The sequence below is a fragment of the Thalassophryne amazonica genome, chromosome 22, assembly GCF_902500255.1.
Source record: "Thalassophryne amazonica chromosome 22, fThaAma1.1, whole genome shotgun sequence".
Classification (NCBI taxonomy): domain Eukaryota; kingdom Metazoa; phylum Chordata; class Actinopteri; order Batrachoidiformes; family Batrachoididae; genus Thalassophryne; species Thalassophryne amazonica.
This window is the reverse complement of record NC_047124.1, coordinates 28,930,835-28,953,936: the sequence shown is the minus strand read 5'-3', so window position 1 is coordinate 28,953,936 and position 23,102 is coordinate 28,930,835. Positions and strand designations below refer to the sequence as shown.

Genomic DNA, 23,102 nt, shown 5'->3' with positions numbered 1-23,102 from the left:
TGTGTGCAAATTTAGACAAAAATAACTTGCCAACCACTGTGTTGGTGAGTGTTCAGCCTCTGATGAACCACCACATGGCAGAAAAGAAAAAAGAAAAAGAAATGTGGGAAAACTCTGTATGATATTGATCTGTTTAGGGACCGCCCCCTCTGCTGTGAGGGCCAATCACACGGCACCGCTCCACATCAAAGCACCAGATGAGTGTTGTGTGGGAATTTGTTTCTACCTTTGAGGCCAAAAAACAAACAAAAAAAAAAAAAAAACAATGAAGAATGAATGAATCAGAGCTGAGTGTGTGTGTTTGTGTTGACGTGTGTGTGTGTGTCCATCTGCCACCTCAGCAGTTGAAACTCTGTCTCTACATTTCCAAATTCATCTCGACATTAAACAGCAACACCAGCTTAAAAATGTCGTTCTTTAACCTGAAAGGCTTAAAAAAAGTTCTTCCCTCTATCATGAGAATGTTCCATTTTATGACACGGTGTATGATACATTTTAAAATCATATTTTTCAACCAATTACAGCCCAGGATGCAAACAGCCATGATGGTGGAAATTCCAAATAACCCAGTTTGTGGGCGGGGCTCGAGGAGTGGCTTATTGGTCTATCCGGTTGTTAACTGTGATGTAACACATCATGTGATTTTCAACTTCCGGCTCCAAACAAAAAAGGCGGCTGTCATTAATGCTGCATTTACACATAATGACGACAAGTCACGAATGCCACGAAGTGCACATTCTTGGCCGCTGATCACGAATGTGATTATTCGGGGCAGAAGCGTCAGGTGTCCTCAGGAACTGCTGTTACCACGCGTTACGATTAATGGCACGTGTTGCTGGAGAATTATCAGGAACCATTGCGCCTGGTCAAGAATAGTGTTCCGCGTTGTTGCGCGCTATTGCACGTAACAGCGCATCATTAAATTCTGTCACGTTGTGAACGAGGTGAATTGTCTCCACACACACACCCATATTCATCCAACCGAATTCAGATCGCTCCAGTTTTTCAGAAGAACTTTGTGACTGCATGCGCAGTTGGGCTCTGTGTCATGGAGTGGCGCAGAGAGGAGGAGGAGGAGGAGGAGGAGGACAGAGCCAGATGTGTGGCTTCATGCGGCTCTCAACTCGCGCATTTTCCCAAACATCAGGCACATGCAGCAGGTGGAACACCTGCAGGAGCGCCCTGAAGAGCACTGAAATTAGACTTTTAGCCAACTTGGTGTCAGCAATTAAACTGAATGCGGTGCAGCAGAGTTTAATTGTGCGCGCGCGTCTTCCTCCGCCGGACTGGAGCAGGTGCAGAGATGTCTGGCTGCACGTGAGTCTCCTCTCACTCCTCTGGTTCAGACTCGTTCTCCCGCTCATCAGTTACAACAGCAGGTGGAGCACCTGCAGGAGGGTCCTGAGGAGCTTCAGCAGGAACCGTGGAACGACATTTGGAGCCGAGTTTAATTGTGCGCACGTGACAGAAAACTGATTTGTTGTGGCGCGCAGTGAAATGTGACGCCACGTTATAAGTTGTGTCAAAACTTGACAGTTTCCGTGTCACTTCGTAATAACGCGTGACAGTTTGGGCTCCAAGAACCATCACAGGAACCACTATGAACGTTGTCACGTTCTATTAAGGATCACTACTCATCAAGTAGGATCAATACGCTCAGCTGCGACCTCCACGACGTGAGACGAAATGAGGGTGGTGTGTGACATTACTGGAAGATTTTTTGACAAGCAAAAACATGCTCCACGAATATCAAGAATATCACGCACCAACACGCACTATTAAGAAACCTATTCAGATGCGTTAAGTCACATTAAGAATGTCAGGAATGTGTCACGAATGACAGAAAAATAACATTCGTAACGCGTCTTGGTTATGTGTAAACGCACCTTAACATTGAGAACTGCACTGAGACGATCTGATCAGGCTGCACTTTAACAAACAGACATGCATATTTTACCTGTGCATAATAAAATATATAAAGTAAAAGGAAAAAAGTTTTAATTAAGTGTTCTTACCTTAGAAACAGATGAATGCGGTTAACGGAGGTGGAGGCGGAGAACGGCAGGACAGAGGTTACTTACTGAGTGCTAGGATTGTCAGTCACTGACTGGTTATCCTCTATTTATACTCAACAAAAATATAAATGCAACACTTTTGGTTTTGCTCCCATTTTGTATGAGATGAACTCAAAGATCTAAAACTTTTTCCACATACACAATATCACCATTTCCCTCAAATATTGTTCACAAACCAGTCGAAATCTGTGATAGTGAGCACTTCTCCTTTGCTGAGATAATCCATCCCACCTCACAGGTGTGCCATATCAAGATGCTGATTAGACACCATGATTAGTGCACAGGTGTGCCTTAGACTGCCCACAATAAAAGGCCACTCTGAAAGGTGCAGTTTTGTTTTATTGGGGGGGGGATACCAGTCAGTATCTGGTGTGACCACCATTTGCCTCATGCAGTGCAACACATCTCCTTCGCATCATCCGTGAAGAGAACACCTCTCCAACATGCCAAACGCCAGCGAATGTGAGCATTTGCCCACTCAAGTCGGTTACGACGACGAACTGGAGTCAGGTCGAGACCCCGATGAGGACGACGAGCATGCAGATGAGCTTCCCTGAGACGGTTTCTGACAGTTTGTGCAGAAATTCTTTGGTTATGCAAACCGATTGTTTCAGCAGCTGTCCGAGTGGCTGGTCTCAGACGATCTTGGAGGTGAACATGCTGGATGTGGAGGTCCTGGGCTGGTGTGGTTACACGTGGTCTGCGGTTGTGTGGCTGGTTGGATGTACTGCCAAATTCTCTGAAACGCCTTTGGAGACGGCTTATGGTAGAGAAATGAACATTCAATACACGAGCAACAGCTCTGGTTGACATTCCTGCTGTCAGCATGCCAACTGCACGCTCCCTCAAATCTTGCAACATCTGTGGCATTGTGCTGTGTGATAAAACTGCACCTTTCAGAGTGGCCTTTTATTGTGGGCAGTCTAAGGCACACCTGTGCACTAATCATGGTGTCTAATCAGCATCTTGGTATGGCACACCTGTGAGGTGGGATGGATTATCTCAGCAAAGGAGAAGTGCTCACTATCACAGATTTAGACTGGTTTGTGAACAATATTTGAGAGAAATGGTGATATTGTATATGTGGAAAAAGTTTTAGATCTTTGAGTTCATCTCATACAAAATGGGAGCAAAACCAAAAGTGTTGCGTTTATATTTTTGTTGAGTGTAGTTAAACCCAGTACCTGTCTTAGTGTATATAATATATATTGTCACTAAACTGTCCATTTGTCTGAGTCACGTTTCCAGTGCCGTTCGAGAGACGATTTAAGATGGTTCAAAGATGGAGCTGTCACAATTTCGGTGGGCAGGGCATTCCATGGATCCACTACTCTCTGGCTAAAACTGTTGCCTCTTAGTCTGGCAATGTTGCTTGAAAATCTTGAACCCATTAGAGCGTGTTCTGCCTGATGTCTGTAGTGAGAAGAACTGGGACACTTCAAGGTCATCAATCCCATTAAGAATCCTATACACTTGTAGAATATCAGCTCTTCTGCGCCTGTACTTTAGCGTGGGTAAGTGAAGTGTTTGCAGACGTTCAGTGTAAGGCCAAGTTTTCAGGTCCTTAACTAGCTTCGTTGCACATCTCTGTACTTTTTCAATCCTGTCCTCATCTCGCCTGTACACAGGGTGGGTAACAACTGTGCAGTACTCAACTATAGGCCTCACTAGAGATTTGTATAGTTGCTTAAAGGTCGTAGATTGCATGTCGTGGAATGAACGCTTGATTAGTCCCAGCCTTGCATTTGATTTAGCCACTGCAGCATCGTGGTGGGCACTGAAAGTCAATGTGTCATCAAACAAGACACCGAGGTCCTTTTCTTCACTAACAGATGATATCGCGGTACCACCAACTGAGTAAGAAGCTTTTGGGTTTGAACGGCCATAATGGATCACTTTGCATTTTGACAAGTTAAATGGCAACTGCCATTTGCACAACCATGAGTACAGGCTGTTCAAGTCTTCTTGTAGAGAGTCATTGTCGGCTTGTTCTTTAACTGGCACGAAGATCTTGCTGTCATCGGCAAATAGAGCTGTTGCGGACTTAACTGTGTCTGGTAAATCATTTATGAAGATCAGAAATAGCGTTGGGCCTAGTACTGACCCTTGTGGTATACCACTGGTGACGTTGGCCCAGTCCGATAATGTATCTTCCACTCTGACCCTTTGTTTTCTTCCTAGCAGAAATGATTTCATCCAGTCATGAAGTTTTTTTCTGATGCCAAATGCTTGTAACTTTTCTAATAAATGTTGGTGAGGTACTGCGTCAAACACCTTTTGAAAGTCAAGATATACACAATCAAGAGGCATGCGCTTGTCTAAGAGGTCTCTCCATTGCTCAGTCACAGTAAGAAGTTGGGTGCAGCACGACCTTCCACTCCGGAATCCATGTTGACCTGGGGTAAACAGTTTGTTACTGTCGATGTGACGCAGGACGTGTTTTCTCACAATTCTTTCCATCAGCTTACCGCATACACTCATCAGGCTCACAGGTCTATAGTTGCTAGGGTCTGAACACTTCCCCTTCTTGAAAATCGGGACTACCGTGGTCTCCTTCCACTGGGAAGGGACAAGACCTGCATCCATGGACTTGGTGAAGATTTTGGCTAGTGGCTTGGTGATCTGTCTACGGGTTTCTTTTAGGATTCGTGGATGGATGCCGTCAGGCCCTGTGGAACTCCCACTTTTTATAGCTTTGATTTCATCACAGATGGCCTGCTCAGTAAAGTTGACTGTGGTGAGGAAAGATTCAAGCTCCGGTGTTCTTGCCTTTGGACTATCTTCTAAACTTTCTTGTGTGAACACGCTTGAGAAGAAAGAGTTGCGCACACTGTAAACACAAACTAAACTTAAACTGTAAATCCTTAAAAGTGTTAGATAATATCTGTGCTAATTCTTTGTTTTATGTTAGCTATTAAGTATTTGTGTTATTTGTTTGGAAGTTCTGAGAAATATGTTAAGTTTTACTCTATCATCTGTCCAAGTTTCAGATACAGGGAGAGCTCCCCTGTTGGTGAGAGCCAGTAACATTAGAAATATGAGACTAAACCACACCCATGTTAACACCCACAAGGTATAAAAAGTGTTATATGACTCATTTTAGGGGCTTTTCACAAGATGGACACTGTCTGTGAGGGTCCCAGGCCTGGTTTCTAACGTGACCTTGAATAAACTCAAAATGAGGAATACAATGGTTTGGTTTTTGGTAAGGGGCGGAATTTTACATAAAAAGAACCAGGTAGAAATAACAAAAGGATCAAACAGACGTAACTTTAATTGTAAACTTGCAGGTCTTTGGACCCAGAAACAGATTTATCACGTGATGCGTTACATCAACGCTTAGCAACTGGATTGGCGCACTTAAAAACACTGTATATGATTATGTGAGACACAAATAATCCAAGTAAAACCAAAATGCATTTTTCGAACCTTGTGATTTAAGTGAATATGCCTGTGCGTAAAACTGACAAATTAAAGGATAGAAACAAAAAAAAAAGATAACATCTTCTATGTATCTGTTTGTTTGCGTCTGCAGTCAGTGTCTTAATTTAGTATTTGCAAGCTGTACATTCCTACAGCCAGTAGTAGATTATTTTATTGGGAACAGAATCATGACCAAAAATACATGTTTTGATCTTTGATGCATTTGTGCTGTATCTCAGTAACAGGCTGCAAAAAAAGTTTGTATGTTGGAAGCAGTGTTGCCACAGTTACTTTATTAGCTACTGTTTTTAGTTACTATATACAGTTACTTCATTAGCAGCTGCCAACAACTTGTAACTAATAAGGTAACTAGTAATCTAACGTGGTCACTCTTAAGCTTCAGTAATCAGCAAAGTAACTAATAGTTACTTTTCTGAGTACTCAATTTAAAAAAAATAACCAAATTAGATTACTAGTTACTTTATACAGTTACTTCATTAGCAGCTTTATGCAGTTACATTATTAGCAGCTGCTGACAACTTGTAACTAATGTAACTTATAAGGCAACAAGTAATCTAACTTGGTCACTCTTAAGCTTGAGTAATCAGCAAAGTAACTAATAGTTACTTTTCTAAGTACTCAATTTTAAAAATAAGTTAGATTCCTAGTTACTTTATTAGTTACATTCAGCAGCTGCTGACAAGTTGTCCACACCTGCTAATGAAGTAACTGTATAACGTAGCTGTAAAATATAACTGTTAAATGTAACTAATAAAGTAACTTTTCAAAGTAACTGTGGCAACACTGGTTGGGAGAAAATTGAACATTGAAAAATGGAAAAATATGCAATGTGAAAAAAAAAACGCATCCTTTCGCCTACACGCTGTTTATGTTTGTTTGTATTTCAGTTTTCCTTTCAGGTCAAAGAAGTGTCAGAATTAGTAGACATTGATACCACCTCTGATCCACAATCGACAAAGACGCTTTCAGAAATCGGAGCCCACAAGTATCATACCATAGGTAGCCACCCAGAGGTCATCCCTGGTATTGCAACACCTCAATCTTTGAGGAGTGATAGATGAACTCTATGACTCAGCTCTGCTTTGGTAATGGCCCCGTTAAAATTGCAACAAAATAATTGCATCATTCCTCCCAAACCTCTCCTGGAATACAGAACAGCTTTAATGGACCAAGAGAAAAAGATAACAGAAAAGCATTTAAAAAGAGACAACGACCAAGAGGAAAAGTGGAATGAGGGAAGAAGAAGAAAAGTATGAACAAAATAGAAAAAACATGGCATGAAAGGAGAGGGTACGAGGAAGTAAAGTGATGCATTTAAAGGAATTTTAATAAGGCCATACATGTATTCTGACAGTAAAAACGGACACCGAGTATAAACCTGTTATGAACTTAAACTAGTCCATATTTAAAGAGAGATAAAGCTGAATGTGTGAAAGTTGCATGTGCACATGTCTGGTAAGGAGATGAAAGGAAGGAATGTACTGGAAGGAAGGAAAGAAGGGAGGAGACCAGATAGGAAGATGCCTTCAATATAAAGTTAAGTGTATAAGTAAAATTTTAAAAATAAAATAAAATAAAAAATTCTATAAAAAATAATGGAAAAATGTGTGATTGTTTGTCTGTGGGTGTGCAAGTGTCAAGACAGTGTTTCCCAACCTGGGGCTTGGCACCCCCAAAGAAGGGCATGATATAAATGGTATTTTTTGTTATGGTATTAATAAAAACAAAAACAATAAATAAATAATCAAACAAAAAAAACACCCTGATTTACATTCATTTTGATTACTTTTCTCCAATTTGTATTTATTTTTCTTTATATTATTTTGTGAAATTAGAATTTTACCTCTTTGGTTCTACAACAAAAATGTGAGATTTCGATGTTGGGAAGCATAAATTTTTATGGTGTCAAAAAACAAAACAAAACAAAAAACAAACAAAAACAACAACTTTCAAAGTGAATTAGCTTAATTAAAACAAAAATCACATTCATTCCTTGTTACACTATACATCTTATAACACATTTAGGAGTACAGTAGACTTGTGGCCCCAGAGGACCGGTGCATCTTGCAATGTTTTAAGATCAAAAATTTTGTGATGACAACAAAACTTTCAGTTTTTAAAGAAACAAACTCTGTTCAGGCTGAACACCGCATGTGTGAACAAAAGCCCAAATACACTTTGTAACTTGGACTCTCACATTGCACGTCATTCGTTTTCAAGCAAAAACATTGTCACTTTCATCCGTTCAATAGGTAACATGGGTTTCTCCTGTTTTAAATTTTTATTTTTATCATCTACTATATATTTAAAGCTGCTCTGAACATCTGCTCATTTGGTGACAAGTTTTCCCCGATCAGGCCAAAGCATGATTCATGCATTGCCTGGGGAAGAGTTCAGCACGCTGTTTGGCTTAGATCATTACAAGTCGTGAAATAAAGTCATGCCAGTTTTGAACATGTTCAAAATTTTTGGGAGCTTGGCTGCCTCACACTCGGTTCGGTGCAGGCTTGATGCACCTTGGCATTTAACAATTAATTCAAGAGATCAAGAGTTGAGGATAGACTGCACACCATGTTTGCCTGGAGTTATATCAACTCGGTCCTGGCAGGATCGAGGTAGCTAATAGTCCCCAGAGCTCCAGGTGAGATCGGGTCTGGGAGCATGCACAGGTGTTCCATGTTGCTGAATTCACCACATCATGGAACCATCTAGATTCCTGGATGGGAACCATCCTGAAACAAGTGGTCTCAAAAGTAACCATCTATTTGCTAGTCAGATGAAATGTGAGCGTCGTCTTAGCCTTCTCCAGCTACTGAGGTCACCAACACTGAGGCACCTGTGTAATGGATCATGAACAAAGCAATACTGCACACACTGGCTGAAATGTTGTAGCTGATGCTCCCTCACAACACCTGGTATACTTCTTATCTTAGTCTCCGTCAGTCACCCTTCGTTTGATATAAAATCATTCCAGCGGTACCCCAAGGATCCTCCAAAGAGACCAAGCACCGAAGACATCCAGACTTGGCCTTAGGTCACTGATTAGCACCCAAGATTCACACCATACAGCAAGAGAGCAAGCACCAGGACCCTAAAGACTTGGATAATCATTGTCCTGCAATGATATCGGCTTTGCCAAACACCTCTGTCTAGGAACCTCATGAGTTCAAGAGCTCTTCCAAGGTATCTCTCGATGTGAAAGACCAAGCTTCCGGAGGCATTAAAGTCACTATTGAGATAAATGAATTCCTTGACAAGTCCAACACTTTCAGATCATACAGATACACCTCTGATGGCTGAGTCCAAGAAGGCAATGAAAGCCTGGATCATAGTCTTGATCCAGAACAATCACAAATCTAGACACTCCATTTCCTGGCTCAGTTTCTCAATCAGGGTATCCATTTATTCTGAAAAGATCACAGCATCATTTGGGAAGTCAAGGTCACTAAACCGCTTTTTGAACATCAGAAAACAAAGACTTTTTCCAACTTCTGTTGAGTGGTATGCCTGTTCGGAAGGACTCTGCACCAAACACATCCAGGCAAGAACTACTGGGGGAAAATTAGTCAAGGAGCCCAGAGTTGTAGCCCGGCCTGTCAGATTTAAGAGCAGCTTTAGCTGTAACAACTGAAATCATAGCCCAACTTGATTTAATTTCTGAATTTACCAGAATAATAATAAAAAAAATATTGCAACTACTTATTCCAGTAGTCAACTGGTTGATGTCTTTAGGTTGCATAAAAATATGAAACCCACATTACCCAGCTTGCATTTCAGGTGTGCAAGCAGCACCGCAAACCAACGAGAAAGAAGAGAGAGATAAACATCCATAAAAGAAGAGGAAAGTGAACTGGGAAAGGCTTAGGAAGAGGCAGAGAGAGGGAGATGGTGGAGAAGAGGAGGCATTCCAAAGAGACAGGAAAAGAGAGATAAATGCATCGCCTGCAAGACACCGCTCAGAGCAATCCACTACCAATCGGATCACACTAACTCTACTCAAACCAAAACAAAAGATTTAAGAAGCACCCGCAGGTTTCTGGCGACAATTACAGACCCAGGATTAAGGGCACCGTCTGATTCAAGAATCACAAATAAAGAGCAGATCATGTAAGTCAAAGCAGAAGAGTGTGTGCACTCAAAGAGGACATTTTGGACATTCATTATTCACTAAAGGCGAAGTGATACCATTTTAAAAGCTGGCCCGTGGCTGCAGTTCACTGTGCGTTTATGAATGCAGTAAACTTGAGGTATGTAGCTGCTGCCAGCTTTCCGTTTGTAATCACGGCTTTCAATAACGTCATTCGTTGGTTTTTATAATCCCAGATGAAATGCAGCAACGTGCTAACATTCAAAATGAACAAATAACTGGGTCCCACTCCAAAAAATAGTCAAGAGTTCTCGGATTTCAAGTGCGGAGGGTTTCTTAAAAAAATAATATTAAAAAAAGTAGCACGAGCATTTCATCACCCAAATTATTACGATCCACCAGCGGAGAAAAGACTTGGGGCATGCCTTTAGGTTAGAGGTGAGAGAAGAAAATAAGGATTCATTCAGTAATAACTGCACACCAATCAATCAAATCAAAAGCAAACTGCAAACCAAGCAAACCAAGAGATTAAGTGCAACATTGGTGAGTTGTATAGATGACAAAGTACAGTGGTATATCTCTGGCCCAGTTATACAGGAAACATGCTAATGTAAACCATGTATAATAGAGCTTATTCAACATAGCTAAGCTATCAATGTCTTGAAAAAAAAACACATAGTTCCTTTTTTCCTATATATAGTTCAGATAAAACTGGACTTATTTCTGTCATTCTTGTGAAAAGTAAAAGCAATCTTCACTGAAACGTTGAATATCCAAAAGCACTTTGGTATTTACCCGATGTCACTCATAAACAGCTCCGTCGTCTTCTCGTGGGGACAAACGGATTCCCTTTCTAAAGGTGAGAAAACAAGCTGCTGATCCTACGCACCCCTGAGACACAATAACCTTATTTGTATGCCTGACCACTGCTGTCTGAGGTGAAACTCCGACTGCATTCCATCACAGGGGAACACGCCGCTTAACCAGTCTCCTCCTTGCTTTGTGTCCTCAGACCTGCGGCTGCGGACTCGCGTTTTGAAGATGTTATCTGGTTTTAAATGGAAACAAGTCTAGAATCGTTGAAATATCAAACGTGTGTCCCATGAGGAATTCATCTGGTGGCTACCACGACTGCAGAAACGTTGCGTCTACCTTTTTCATAATATGGAGGATTATGTTGTTATATCACCTTGTCGGCCCGTGTGCAGTCTGAAGAAGCGATCACAGGACAATGTAATTTCCTCATCCCAAACACCACGAGCGCCATCTCTTCTAATACCAAATGGGATGGAGTTCAAATCGATTCTTGGTGTATTTTCCAACCAAAAGTGCACTGAAAATACCCCACGAATAAAACACCAATTATGCCTGAAGTGTATGATGATAGACTCTCAACATTTGACTTGTGTTTGGAACATTTATTCTTATTCAGCTCCACTTACGACTGTAGCGCCTTCACACTGACAGCAAATGAATTCATACATACATTTACATAAATTTCATGGGTTCCGGGTAAATCCATTTATGAATCAAATTGTTTCCCGCGTCTGCACATTTCCATTGTTGAACAAAACGGGGGAAAAAAACATACAACTTCATTTTCTTATTTGGATGTATCGTTTCTACCTGTGATTTATAAATTGGGAATTTCACAGCCTTCAAGTGCCCAATCATTTCCACCATTTTAGCATTTGGAGAAGTTCAGATTTTACCAGAAAACACAATGCTGTATGTGCCAGGCCGGGATATACCACCATTAAAGGTGTCATGTATACAAAAAAAGTAATAATAATAATGTGAAACCAAACCAAGTGCTGAAACAATGCAATTATTTTGGCAGTGCTGACAAATGCAATAGATTTGATGCTCAGCAGGCCGAGGTACGAATACCTATCAAGGGCAGTTCCAAACATTAGAAAACCAACACAATACACTAAACAAAGTTGTAGAATTCCTTCTGCAGAACTATGAATGCAAAAAATAAAAACTTTAACAAATTGTTAGTTTTCATTCATTACATTATAATATAATATAATATAATATAATGACAGCATCACTGTAATTCAGTGGCTATTTTAACTTTAACCGTGATTCTGATATTATAAAGTTAATAATTAGCACAAAGCCTCCAAAGGGCGCTGTTTCATTTGTTCCACATCTAACTGTTTTTACAGCGAGACTCAATCAGCTGAAGTTTCCTAATTGTTTGAAAGCAAGCGAGATGGGTATAGACACTCGGCCAGCGTGTGTGTATGTGTGTGTGTGTGTGTGTGTGTGGGTGTGTGTGAGTGAACGGAGGGAGCAGGCAGGCAGGAAAGGGAGGGTTTTGGAGTTGGACTACTTACATTAATCTCAGTGATCGCTATGTCAACAATGCTACCCACAACTATCAAGGCATCAAATGTGTTCCATGCATCAACAAAATAATGCTGCGTAGGGGGCGGGAAGAACAGAAAAGAAAGGACATGACATAAGACAATAAAAAAAATGGGAATGACACAAAAATGCCAAAAAAGAGAGGAGAAAAATAAGATAAAAAAGTTACACTGCGTGGAAGTTTAGTTGGAGGAGAGAATCAACAAAAATTTTTTTTTTTTAAAGGTAAAAGAAAGGGCAGGTGGACAGCAGAGGAAGAGCAGCGGCTGGCCATGCTCATCCATGAGGGGGGAAAATGTCAACAACATGAAGAGAACACAACAAATTGCAACAGAATCAGAAAACTGAAACGCACCGTTTGCTGCAGTTGAAAATGAAAAGCCGTAAAGCTTGTTTGTGATTGGTCAGCGAGTTAGCTGAGTTAGTTTTGTTGGGGGAGGCGGGGGGGGGGGTAATCAAACCTGAGGACATGTCACAGTCTGAAAAATGTGAAACAAAAAAAAAAACAACCCAACATCTGAGATGCTGAATAGACGGAAGATAGAAAATCCCTGTTTTAAAGTCTAAATGCTGCTGACTTTTCTTTGAGTTGTCTTTTTAAGGAATTCCAGGAAGGAACTTGTTGGTATCCAGGCGCCGAAGGGGCCATTTTGGATTTAAGGAAGAGTAGGAGGAGATAGGGTAGAAGAAGTGATGAGAGAAAAGACTAGAGCACGGGGGTGGGACACAGCAGCCACAAACGACAGGAGAGGGGCAGGAATGAAAGAGTAAGAAGACAGAGAGAGAGAGACAGACAGATAGAGAGAGAGAGAGAGAGAGAGAGAGAGAGAGAGAGAGAGAGAGGGGGGGGGGGCATCGTACTTACGTTAATCTCACTGAGAATGACGTCTATTATGCTGCCAATTACGATGAGGAAATCAAACACATTCCAGGGATCACTAAAGTACCCCTACACAGGATGAGGTGAGCGGGAGGAGGAGGGTAAGAAAGGGAGGTTAGAAGGAAAACAGCCGTATTAAGGTGGACAATGTTTGCAAAAACACGTTTACGCTTGATGAACAAACGTGTTTAAACCTTAAAAACGGAATTAACAGCCATCAAGGAGCAGCCGACGTCCTCGCTTTGTTAGCGGTGGCGTGTTAGACGGTGTGGTCCATCTCTGTCTTTAGGCCATTTTGCCGGAGAAAGACCGATTTTTTAAAATTATTTACTTAAACAATTGCCGGCAATTCGTCATCAACACTGGGACAAACAAAGTGAGTGTTTATAAAATGCATCCACATCGCTTCAGGCCAAAACAGCACCGTTTCTCTTTATAAAGTCGCTAAGCTACTGTGCTGCACTTGTGGAAGGAACTGCATTTTAGACATTCCTATTAAAGTGGTGTTTAAATGGTGGAAAAAAGAGAGAAGATTTTGAAAACAATCCCTGTGCATGGATTTGCCAACCTATCATATGGCTATGTTTACACGGATTTTGCTGCCAATGGTAAAAATGGTAAATAAGACAGCCAAAATTCTTCTGAAATAACAATAGTCAAACAGTCAAACTCTTCGCCCAAAATTTTGGGCGACTGATAATGAAAATGATGTTTGAAATGCTGGATTTGCTCTAGATTTTGTTAGTACTATGCTAGTAAGGGTTAATATGCAACCCTTTGACTGATTTTTAAAGTGCTGCAAAAAGAGAACAGGTGAAATATTATATAAACAACCAGACAGACATGAAAAGAACTATGTTTCTGATTTATTATGAAAACTCCACAATCAAAACAACATAAGTGCTGTATTTTCTGGAGTATAAGTCACATTTTTTTACTACTTTGGGAGGCCCTGTGACTCAGGTGCAACTTATATATAAAAAAATCATGAGTTTGTTATTCATAATTACAATAATTATTTATGCAGGTTTTTCCCAGAATTCAAAGCATTAAACAAATAATACAAAATAATAGAATAAATGACATAAATGCAAAATACAAAATTAATGAGTTGAAAATACAGAAAAAAAGGTGTGTCTTATACTCCGGTGCAACTTATACTGTATATGGGTTATTTCTTTTCAAGAGGCCTTTGTTAACAGGTGCAATTTATATTCTGAAAAATACGATACATAGATGCAAAATGTAAAAACTTAAATATCTTGGACACAGTAGCCAATCAACTACTTTTATTCACATATATGAAGTCAATATGTCAAAATCCATAATAAACAGCACATTTTATTTCTGAAGCAGACAACTTGTAAAAATTTGTAGACCAGTGTAACAGGATCTATATGTATTTAAGATGTAAAGCTGGTTGAGAAAGTATGATCAAGCAAATTAATATGGGTTTCGATAAAGAAAGTCACTTTACATCAGTGGCCACCAACCTCTCAATCACGATATTCAGGTAGATAATCATTTTCAAAGACGATCATGAATGATAACGTCACTTAGTATACACGGAATGTGTATTCTATAACTATAGGAGCAAGAGGTGTTGTAACTACAGGAGCATTACCAAGAGCAGTGGCTCCAATCCCAGTCCTCAAGGACCCCCTACCCTGCACATTTTTTATCTCTATCTACCCAAAGCTGATTAGCTCAGTCAGATGTCTGTTTGCTCTTGATTGGCTAAGGACACCTGCCTGATCAGTCAACTAAGGGTGGAGCAGGGAATTGTTAGAAATTGTGTCCCTGAGGCACAGGATTGGGAACCACTGACTAAGAAGACATTGTTGATCGGAAATAATGACAAAACGACAATGGCAGAAAGTTTGAGAGAAGAATTCTCTGACGTTGTTCACTTTAATATCTCAACGGGGAGATAATCTTCTATCAGAGAGGCGGTTCCGCTGTAATCTGCTCCATGTATTTTGCATTCAAGGCATATAGTGAAAATGCAGTATAGTAAATTGCAACTTAGCGTAAAAGTTGTACATGCAGTATTATAAAGTGAGCTAAATGTCTAATCCATTGTTCATTTTATGTAATTTTTTATTTAGTTATTATCAGAATTGTCAGTTTTTATCAAAAATTTGTGTCTAAAGTAACCTAAAGTGAAAAGTGGCTAAAAACAGGAGGACGTATTGTTCAGAAATGCATCTTATATTTGAAAATCTCTACAAATATGTACAAACAAATCTCATTGATTGCTTGCGGTAGGTAAACATCCCTGAAACATGGCTGAACAGCGAGCTATTAATTCCTACCTTCCTTCACTGGCTGAACTGTCACTACTGACAAAATTCACCTGCATCTACTCACATGATACAAAACTTAAAAGACATCCATGAAGAGTAATTTTAACAGACTATTATTATTTTTTCTTGGTAAGATCAGTTGTAACACCACGAGCCTGGAGGGAATCTCAGGGTTGGAGATGATAAATATCTGTAAGTGTTCCAGGATGAGCTGGTAACAACCTGTTCAAAACATAAAGGTGTTAACAGAAACATTTATGTCACATTTTGTGTTCAGGGCTGTAAAACCTGGAAAGTAAAACTGTCAGGAAGCAGGTCCTCTGCACACAGCAGCTGTTCAGAAGAAGAAGCTATTATGCAAAGTTTTTTTAATATCTCTTTTTTTTTAGAGCTTGGGAATGTTACATTTTTATTTATGATGCAGAATGATTTTTGTGAAAAAGGAAGGTTATTTGAAGTACTTTAACTACTGAATCTGCAGTATGCCATATGTAACACGGTTCTAGGTATCACTCCCAAGCTCTGCATATACGATCATGTTTAAACAGACATAACACACTCACTGCTGGGGTCTCAAAATATTCAATTCATACATTATCATGCTATAAATGGTCAAATTCAGTAACATTGCAAGAAAAAAAAAGGCAAAAATAAAACACATTTCCAAAAGCAGTTACAAAAAGGGGCATTCAAATAAATAAATAAATATATATATATATATATATATATATATATATATATATATATATAAGATAAGCTTTTAAAATACTGAAGAATGAATGAATAAATAAATAAATAATGCTGCACCTGAGCTGATTTATTTACTATCATTTGTGTTGCCTTCAAATTTTGAGTTGCGTGAACTTGAGAAGACAACTTAAGGTAACTTTTACAACTTTTACTTTTACACACACACACACATATATATATATATACACATATACACACACACATATATATATATATATATATATATATATATATATAGTGTTTCAACTTGTCTTCTCAAGTTCAGCCCATTTACCTTTTTTTTAGTAACTTTTTAAACTTAAAACAAAAATGTTACTTTTTCACAGTATATAACAGGAACTAAATGAATTACAGGGCAGTTTCAATGGTAAGGATTTTGCTTACATGCACATTTGGTTCAGTTTAGTAAATATCTAAATCAAATATGGAACTTTTGTTTTACATTTGGATTTGCAATGTATTGCAAACTATGCAGTGTAACACCAATGATATTATATTTTGCAATCATTTGTGCTTTTCCCACCATTACTCTAACTTGGATGAGATATCCCATCATTTTTTTTTTAAACTGATGCAACAGGATGCGGAAAGAAAGAGAATTAAATTGACCAAAATCCATAATAAATGATTAAAATCAACAACACCAAACAGTTTTTCATCTAATTCTGTTCTGTTCCATTGCACTCTACAGTCAGCGTGGAGGACCTACCCTGGGTTTGAAGGCAATTAGTTTAAGGATCATCTCCACAGTGAAGAGTCCAGTGAAGAGCATGTTGAGGATATTCATGGCATCATTAAAATTTTTGGTCTGTCCATGATGCTGCAAAGACACACACATAAACACATCAATGTGATTAAGCTGACACTGAAAGGCAGCAACTTCTCTTGAGTGCATGTGTAGCGTAAGAGTGCGTGCACGAGTCCGTGTGCGTTTGTGTAACTCACCTGCATGGCCAGACAGATGGTGTTGAGAAGGATGAGGGTGAACATCAGGTACTCAAAGTAGGTGGAGTTGACGACGTACCACACCTTATATTGGTAGGGGTTCTTGGGGATGTACCGGCGTAATGGACGTGCTTTCAAGGCGTACTCAACACACTGCCGCTGTGACACACACACCAACACATATGTGATCCTGCACTAAATCTGATCTTTTCCTTAAACTCTTGCATGATGATGTTGTATTTAACCTCTTTATCACTTGGCCTGCAGTGCACAGTGCTAACACTTTTGTAACATGTCCAACCACACATTGACAGTTACACAGTGGGACGTCTTAGCCTAAACTAGCGTGGTGGGTGCAAAGGGGTTGGACAAAAATCACATAATTGCTGTGTAAGTCATGTTTTTTTATACTTGTTTGGTTGATCCTGCAACTTATATTTTGAACTGACATAAAAAATAACCTGCATTATCATTTATAGCCACATTATGGCGCCACATACACATGTGAGAAGTGAACGCTGCTCCTGTACACTGATCTGAATGAGGTGGAGGGGATGGATCTTTGACAATGAACCCCTACTTGGCACTCACCTTGTTTACACTTTGTGGGACAGCCACAATGGAAGGTGACATCCAGGCTAAGGTACGGCTAACTATATAACCAGTTGTTTAAAAAAGTTTATTTACATTTAGCGAGGTAACAATGTGTATGTTGAAGCAGTTCATGCATATGGACACTTCTAATGATGTTTTCATCTGTTCAGTGGCAGCAAGAAGCAGTCTACTCTGAGTTTTTTTTTTTTTTTTTTTGCCTTGGAAAATAACATTAAATAGCCCATTAGCTTCTGCTTACTAATGCAGTGTTTTTAATCTGAAAATAGAGCCTAGGTTGTAATTAGACGGATTTCTCTTCAATCAATGGTGCAGTTATGTCTCCGTGCCCACGTAGTTGTCAGCCTAAAACTAAGCATCTCCAGATTGCACTATTTGTATAGCGACTCAACCTGATTAAACTGACCCAACAATATTTGCATCAATGAATCCACAGCACACTGCGCTGTGCCTGTCTGACCAGCCGTACATGCACACGTCTGTACACATCATGCCATATGGCAGGAAACATTTGTTGTACCATCTTAATTTTTGTGTGTAATAGACAAAAATAACTCAATTCACCCCCTGCTCAGATCGCAGTAATGCTAGACAAGAAATCTTGGGATTAAATTACTGAGAGACCCCAAGTTTCTATTTGATCCAGTTGAACATTTTTTTTATGAAAATTACCACTAATTGCTGTTTTGACTTATGCATCCAGAGAAATAAACCTTCGTTATATTTCAGTAGCAGGTCGACAAACATGATGCTTCCAGTTTTACTGTATGGTTGTGAGACTTGGATTCTAACCAGTGACTGAAGACAGTGAACAGATGTGTTTGGCCTTTGAGTATCGCTTGAATTACTTTGTGTCAAACAAAGGGTTACTTCAAGAGACAAACATGAGAAGTACCTCACATGTATTTTGAGGGAATGTCGGCTATGATATTTTGGCCATCGTACGTGTTACTCTGGACACAGTCCAGCACACAGTTGCCTCAGTGCTGAGGACCTCAGTGGCAGGAGAAGACCAACGGCACACCCACATCTCACCTGGCTGCAGTAGAAAGATGGATACTTTTGAGAGATGATGGGCTGGTTGTCTGCTTGGATGGTGTCCATCCAGGATCCCCAACAGCCCTGTAATGTGGTGGATGTGGCACAACACCATCACATGCTACCAGATTGCTAAATACCTATGTTTTATCTTATGGTGATGTAATGCAGGAAGGAAATAATTTTCCAAATTGCAAATGCCACTCCATAATCAACTTGACACAACCCGTCCTAAAATCTGCCCTTGAGGGCTTTGAACCTTTTGGATCATCCACGGTTGGATAAACTTGCCTGGCTCCCCCAATCATCCCTCCTCCTTTCACTCCTCCTGTTGCTCCCGATTGACTTTCACACTTCAATTAGATAGGGAGTGAAAGTATGTAAGCGCAGTTCCACCGACGGTGGCGTGTGCACACTGAACAAAACATTGTGTAAAAAACACCCGATGCCTTACCTGGTTCTTGTCCAGCTCACAGTTCTTGTACTCTTGCTCTCCTTGCTCCTGAAATGTGACGATGACAAAACCGACAAAGATGTTCATCATGAAGAAGGCAATGATGATGATGTAGATGATGAAGAAGATGGAGATGACCACGCGGTAGTTGTAGATGGGCCCGACATCCTCAGCGTGAGAGTCTATGGCCTTGTACAATAACCTAATGAAAGAGAAGAAACATGGAGGTTAGAGGACACATAAAAACAAAATCACAATACACATATATGCTGATTTATGACACGTCACCAGGTCAAACATATCATCTCCTTAAACTTTACAGACGTCGCAACAGGCAATGCAGAACTACTCAGCCAATCCACTTCAGGTTCATTTTAAGCAATGGAAGAAGTTACTGCGGTAGATAATCAAACCATACTTGGGGCCAATCTTGACAATATGTAGCACACGGTCTAAAGTGTATCAAGCATAAGTGCATTTGAGGCATGTGCAACTCCAATTTCTTATTTACATGGCACGTAACCTGAGTGCAAAGTACGCTGAAAAAAATTTGGACTGATATTTACTTGAAAAAACCCCTAGTCAAGTAAATTTTACAAGGAGAATTCATTTACTAGCAATTATCAATTGAATATTTTCATTGAATTTTACTCGGTCTTTATTCATAAAAAGCAAAACATTTATAATAATAATATAATTCCTAGGGAAGAGTTACAGACCTTGGCTAAGGAATGCTAATGCTAATGAATGAATGAATGAATGAATCTCATGCAGGGTCAGGCTGGGAAAACTATGCTACGCTATGCTATGCTAACAACAGCTTCTTCTTCTGGGCTTCTTCTTTGGTGAGCATTGTTCTATTGTGGTGCTGCCCCCAGTGGTGAACAATTGCAAAAACCTGGAGAAGGCCCCTGGTCTTTCATAAAATATGTATTTGAAGGTACACAACCTCACTTTTGGCTTAGTCTAATTTATCATGGAAAATGAATGTCCACATCAAACTAATATTTGCACTGACTGCATCGTATCACCTCAAATCATTGCATAGTAAATAGTATCATTCTTGAATTGTGATGTTGCCCACGCGCCTAGACACGCATCGTATAGTTTTTAAGGAAGCGATGCCCACCCCTAATAGTTACATAGAGACCAAAGAGACCAATCACAAGTGCATAAGTCTCCAGCAGAATCAATAAAAATAGGAATACAGAGTGTAGACACAACATGCATGTAAAAGTTCACGTGCACTGCCCTGTGTGTATCTACACACCCTGGCCAGCCCTCGAAGGTAGACACAGCAAACAGAGCCATCATGCCTTGCAGGACGTCATCGAAATTAAAGTCGCTGTTCTCCCACGTTCTCTGGGCTCTTTCTGGCTTACCCACATCGCCGTCCTTATACATGATGTATGAACCTCTGGAACACAGATGTCGGCGCAAGCGGTCACATTCAATCCGCTAGTTTTGCTATAAGTGACAGATTAACTGACAGTTTCCAATTTAACAATTTAAATTCTTACCTGCACTCTGCTTGAGTCTGCTTGGAGTTGTCGCTACAGGAGAAGAACTTGCCCTGATGATCACATAAGGACACTTAGCACCCAGCGCTGCATCAATTTAACCGGCGGCTTGTCACAAACGGCTTTACCTTGAAGAGCTGCACGCCGATACAAGCGAACATGAACTGCAGCAGCGTGGTGACGATGACGATGTTGCCGATGGTCCTGATGGCCACAAACACGCACTGGACCACATGCTGGAAAACAACAACAGCCAAAATACACAAGTGAATAAAATAGCGAGTGTGTGTTTATGTGAAGCTTTACTTTGAAACGCTGTTCATGTTTGTGTATCTCTGTGTCTGTGTTGACCTTTAACCCCTTTGCTCTGTTGATGGCTCTGAGCGGTCTGAGCACTCGCAGCACGCGCAGGATCTTCACCACATTAATGGCAGTGGACCTGAAACACACCTGGAATTAAACTATTGACAACTCAATCTGGTTTACAGGTATGGAGATGAGTTTACATACACGGCGGCTAACAACGTACGAATGTAACTTTCCCCATTTTAAGAAAAAACAAAGTGCACTGAATGTGCAATTTATTTTCAATTAAAATTATTTTGTATGAAATGCTTTTATCCAACTTGCATCCTAACAGGAAGGCTTATAATGCGCAGACCTGGCAACTTGCCTGAAAACAAACGTAAGGAGCTGCGTCCTTAGCGAGAACCACAGCAAACGCTGGTTCTGCTTCAAATTTATACTCCAATGAAGCGCAATCAAATAACTTTCAAGCTGTAGGAATACCCCATGCAAAGAAGTCAAACATGCTTTTGAGACTATGAACATCTGGAAGTTACCACGCACTCGCGATGATTTTGTGAATCGGGACGGAATTTTTGAACAGTTCAAAAATTTGACCCTGATTTCAAAACTGGTGCAAACGATGGTATATGGCTGTTGCATATACCAAGTTTGTTCAAGACTGACAAAAGATGGATCAAGAAGTTACTATGATGCTTCAAAATGCTCCCCGATTTGCTATTCAGGATTAAACGGGAAGGAACAGCGCTCTGTGGAAGATTCATGCATTATGTTGTGGGGTTATTTGGGGGATTTTTCACTGTATTTAAAGAAGAACATACATAGGGTCTATTTTTTTATGTCTTGGAGGTGTTTTAGGGGATTTTTTTTTTTTTTTATATAAAATTTTGGATTTCCACAAGCCAAATCTCTTTAGGAACTATCTCAAAAAAATTCATGGTAATTCTGTAACAAGCAACTTTTAAATCAAATCAAATCAATTTTATTTATATAGTGCCAACTCAACAACAACAGTTGCCTCAAGGCGCTTTATATTGTAAGGCAAAAGCCATACAATAATCACAGAAAAACCCCAACGGTCAAAACGACCCCCTATGAACAAACACTTGGTGACAGTAGGAAGGAAAAACTCCCTTTTAACAGGAAGAAACCTCCAGCAGAACCAGGCTCAGGGAGGGGCAGTCTTCTGCTGGGACTGGTTGGGGCTGAGGGGAGAGAATCAAGAAAAAGACATGCTGTGGAAGACAGCAGAGATCAATCACTAATGATTAAATGTAGAGTGGTGCATACAGAGCAAAAAGAGAAAGAAACACTCAGTGCATCATGGGAACCCCCCAGCAGTATAAGTCTAAAGCAGCATAACTAAGGGATGGTTCAGGGTCACCTGATCCAGCCCTAACTATAAGCTTTAGCAAAAAGGAAAGTTTTAAGCCTAATCTTAAAAGTAGAGAGGGTGTCTGTCTCCCTGATCCGAATTGGGAACTGGTTCCACAGGAGAGGAGCCTGAAAGCTGAAGGCTCTGCCTCCCATTCTACTCTTAAAAACCCTAGGAACTACAAGTAAGCCTGCAGTCTGAGAGCGAAGCACTCTATTGGGGTGATATGGTACTAAGAGGTCCCTAAGATAAGATGGGACCTGATTATTCAAAACCTTATAAGTAAGAAGAAGAATTTTAAATTCTATTCTAGAATTAACAGGAAGCCAATGAAGAGAGGCCAATATGGGTGAAATATGCTCTCCTTCTAGTCCCCGTCAGTACTCTAGCTGCAGCATTTTGAATTAACTGAAGGCTTTTCAGGGATTCTACACTTTTAGAATCTTTTATACAAACATATAAGAAGCTTTGGGCCATACAGCCGTGGCATAATTAAGGAATGATCCTCAAATTAACAAAGAGGATTTTTAAGAAACCTTTGTCCTAAAGGTCCAACAGAACCTCAGGTTCTCAGCTAAAGAAATGATGGTGATTGGGATATTTTATATTATATACAGTATATAGTGAATTTTAGCCTAGTGTGGAGCACATTTAAGAAATTATTACCAATGGTCAGTACAACAAAAGCCTTATCGCTTAACTAGTCAACCGACAGAAGGTCAAATTTAAAAAGTTTAGTGATTTAAATTTAATTTCCAAAAAAGTTTAAATCTTTGTACAGATTTACACAAAGGAAATATTTTTCCAAAAGAAATATAGTTTTTTTTCTTTTAATTAAAGAACAGGTTTTTAAAAAAAGAGATAAGGTATCATTTGCTCTCCAACTGGTCAACGTATGATTGTACAATTACAAGTTGCAAGATAATAAATTGAT

The 23,102-nt window shown here is 39.9% G+C and overlaps 1 protein-coding gene across 4 annotated transcripts in view; it reads right to left on the bottom strand.

Annotated features, from left to right (window-relative positions):
* Positions 1-23,102, bottom strand: part of cacna1c (calcium channel, voltage-dependent, L type, alpha 1C subunit) — a 531,481-nt gene that overhangs the window by 72,249 nt on the left and 436,130 nt on the right. For all 4 annotated transcript variants that reach the window (XM_034163903.1, XM_034163900.1, XM_034163902.1 and 1 more), the window contains 8 exons: positions 20,839-20,926; positions 20,616-20,723; positions 20,488-20,540; positions 20,238-20,384; positions 18,968-19,169; positions 16,864-17,022; positions 16,628-16,738; positions 12,848-12,931 (listed from right to left, as the gene is read on the bottom strand). In XM_034163903.1, the coding sequence (XP_034019794.1) occupies positions 12,848-12,931; positions 16,628-16,738; positions 16,864-17,022; positions 18,968-19,169; positions 20,238-20,384; positions 20,488-20,540; positions 20,616-20,723; positions 20,839-20,926 (952 nt within the window). The remainder of the gene's footprint in view (positions 1-12,847; positions 12,932-16,627; positions 16,739-16,863; positions 17,023-18,967; positions 19,170-20,237; positions 20,385-20,487; positions 20,541-20,615; positions 20,724-20,838; positions 20,927-23,102) is intronic.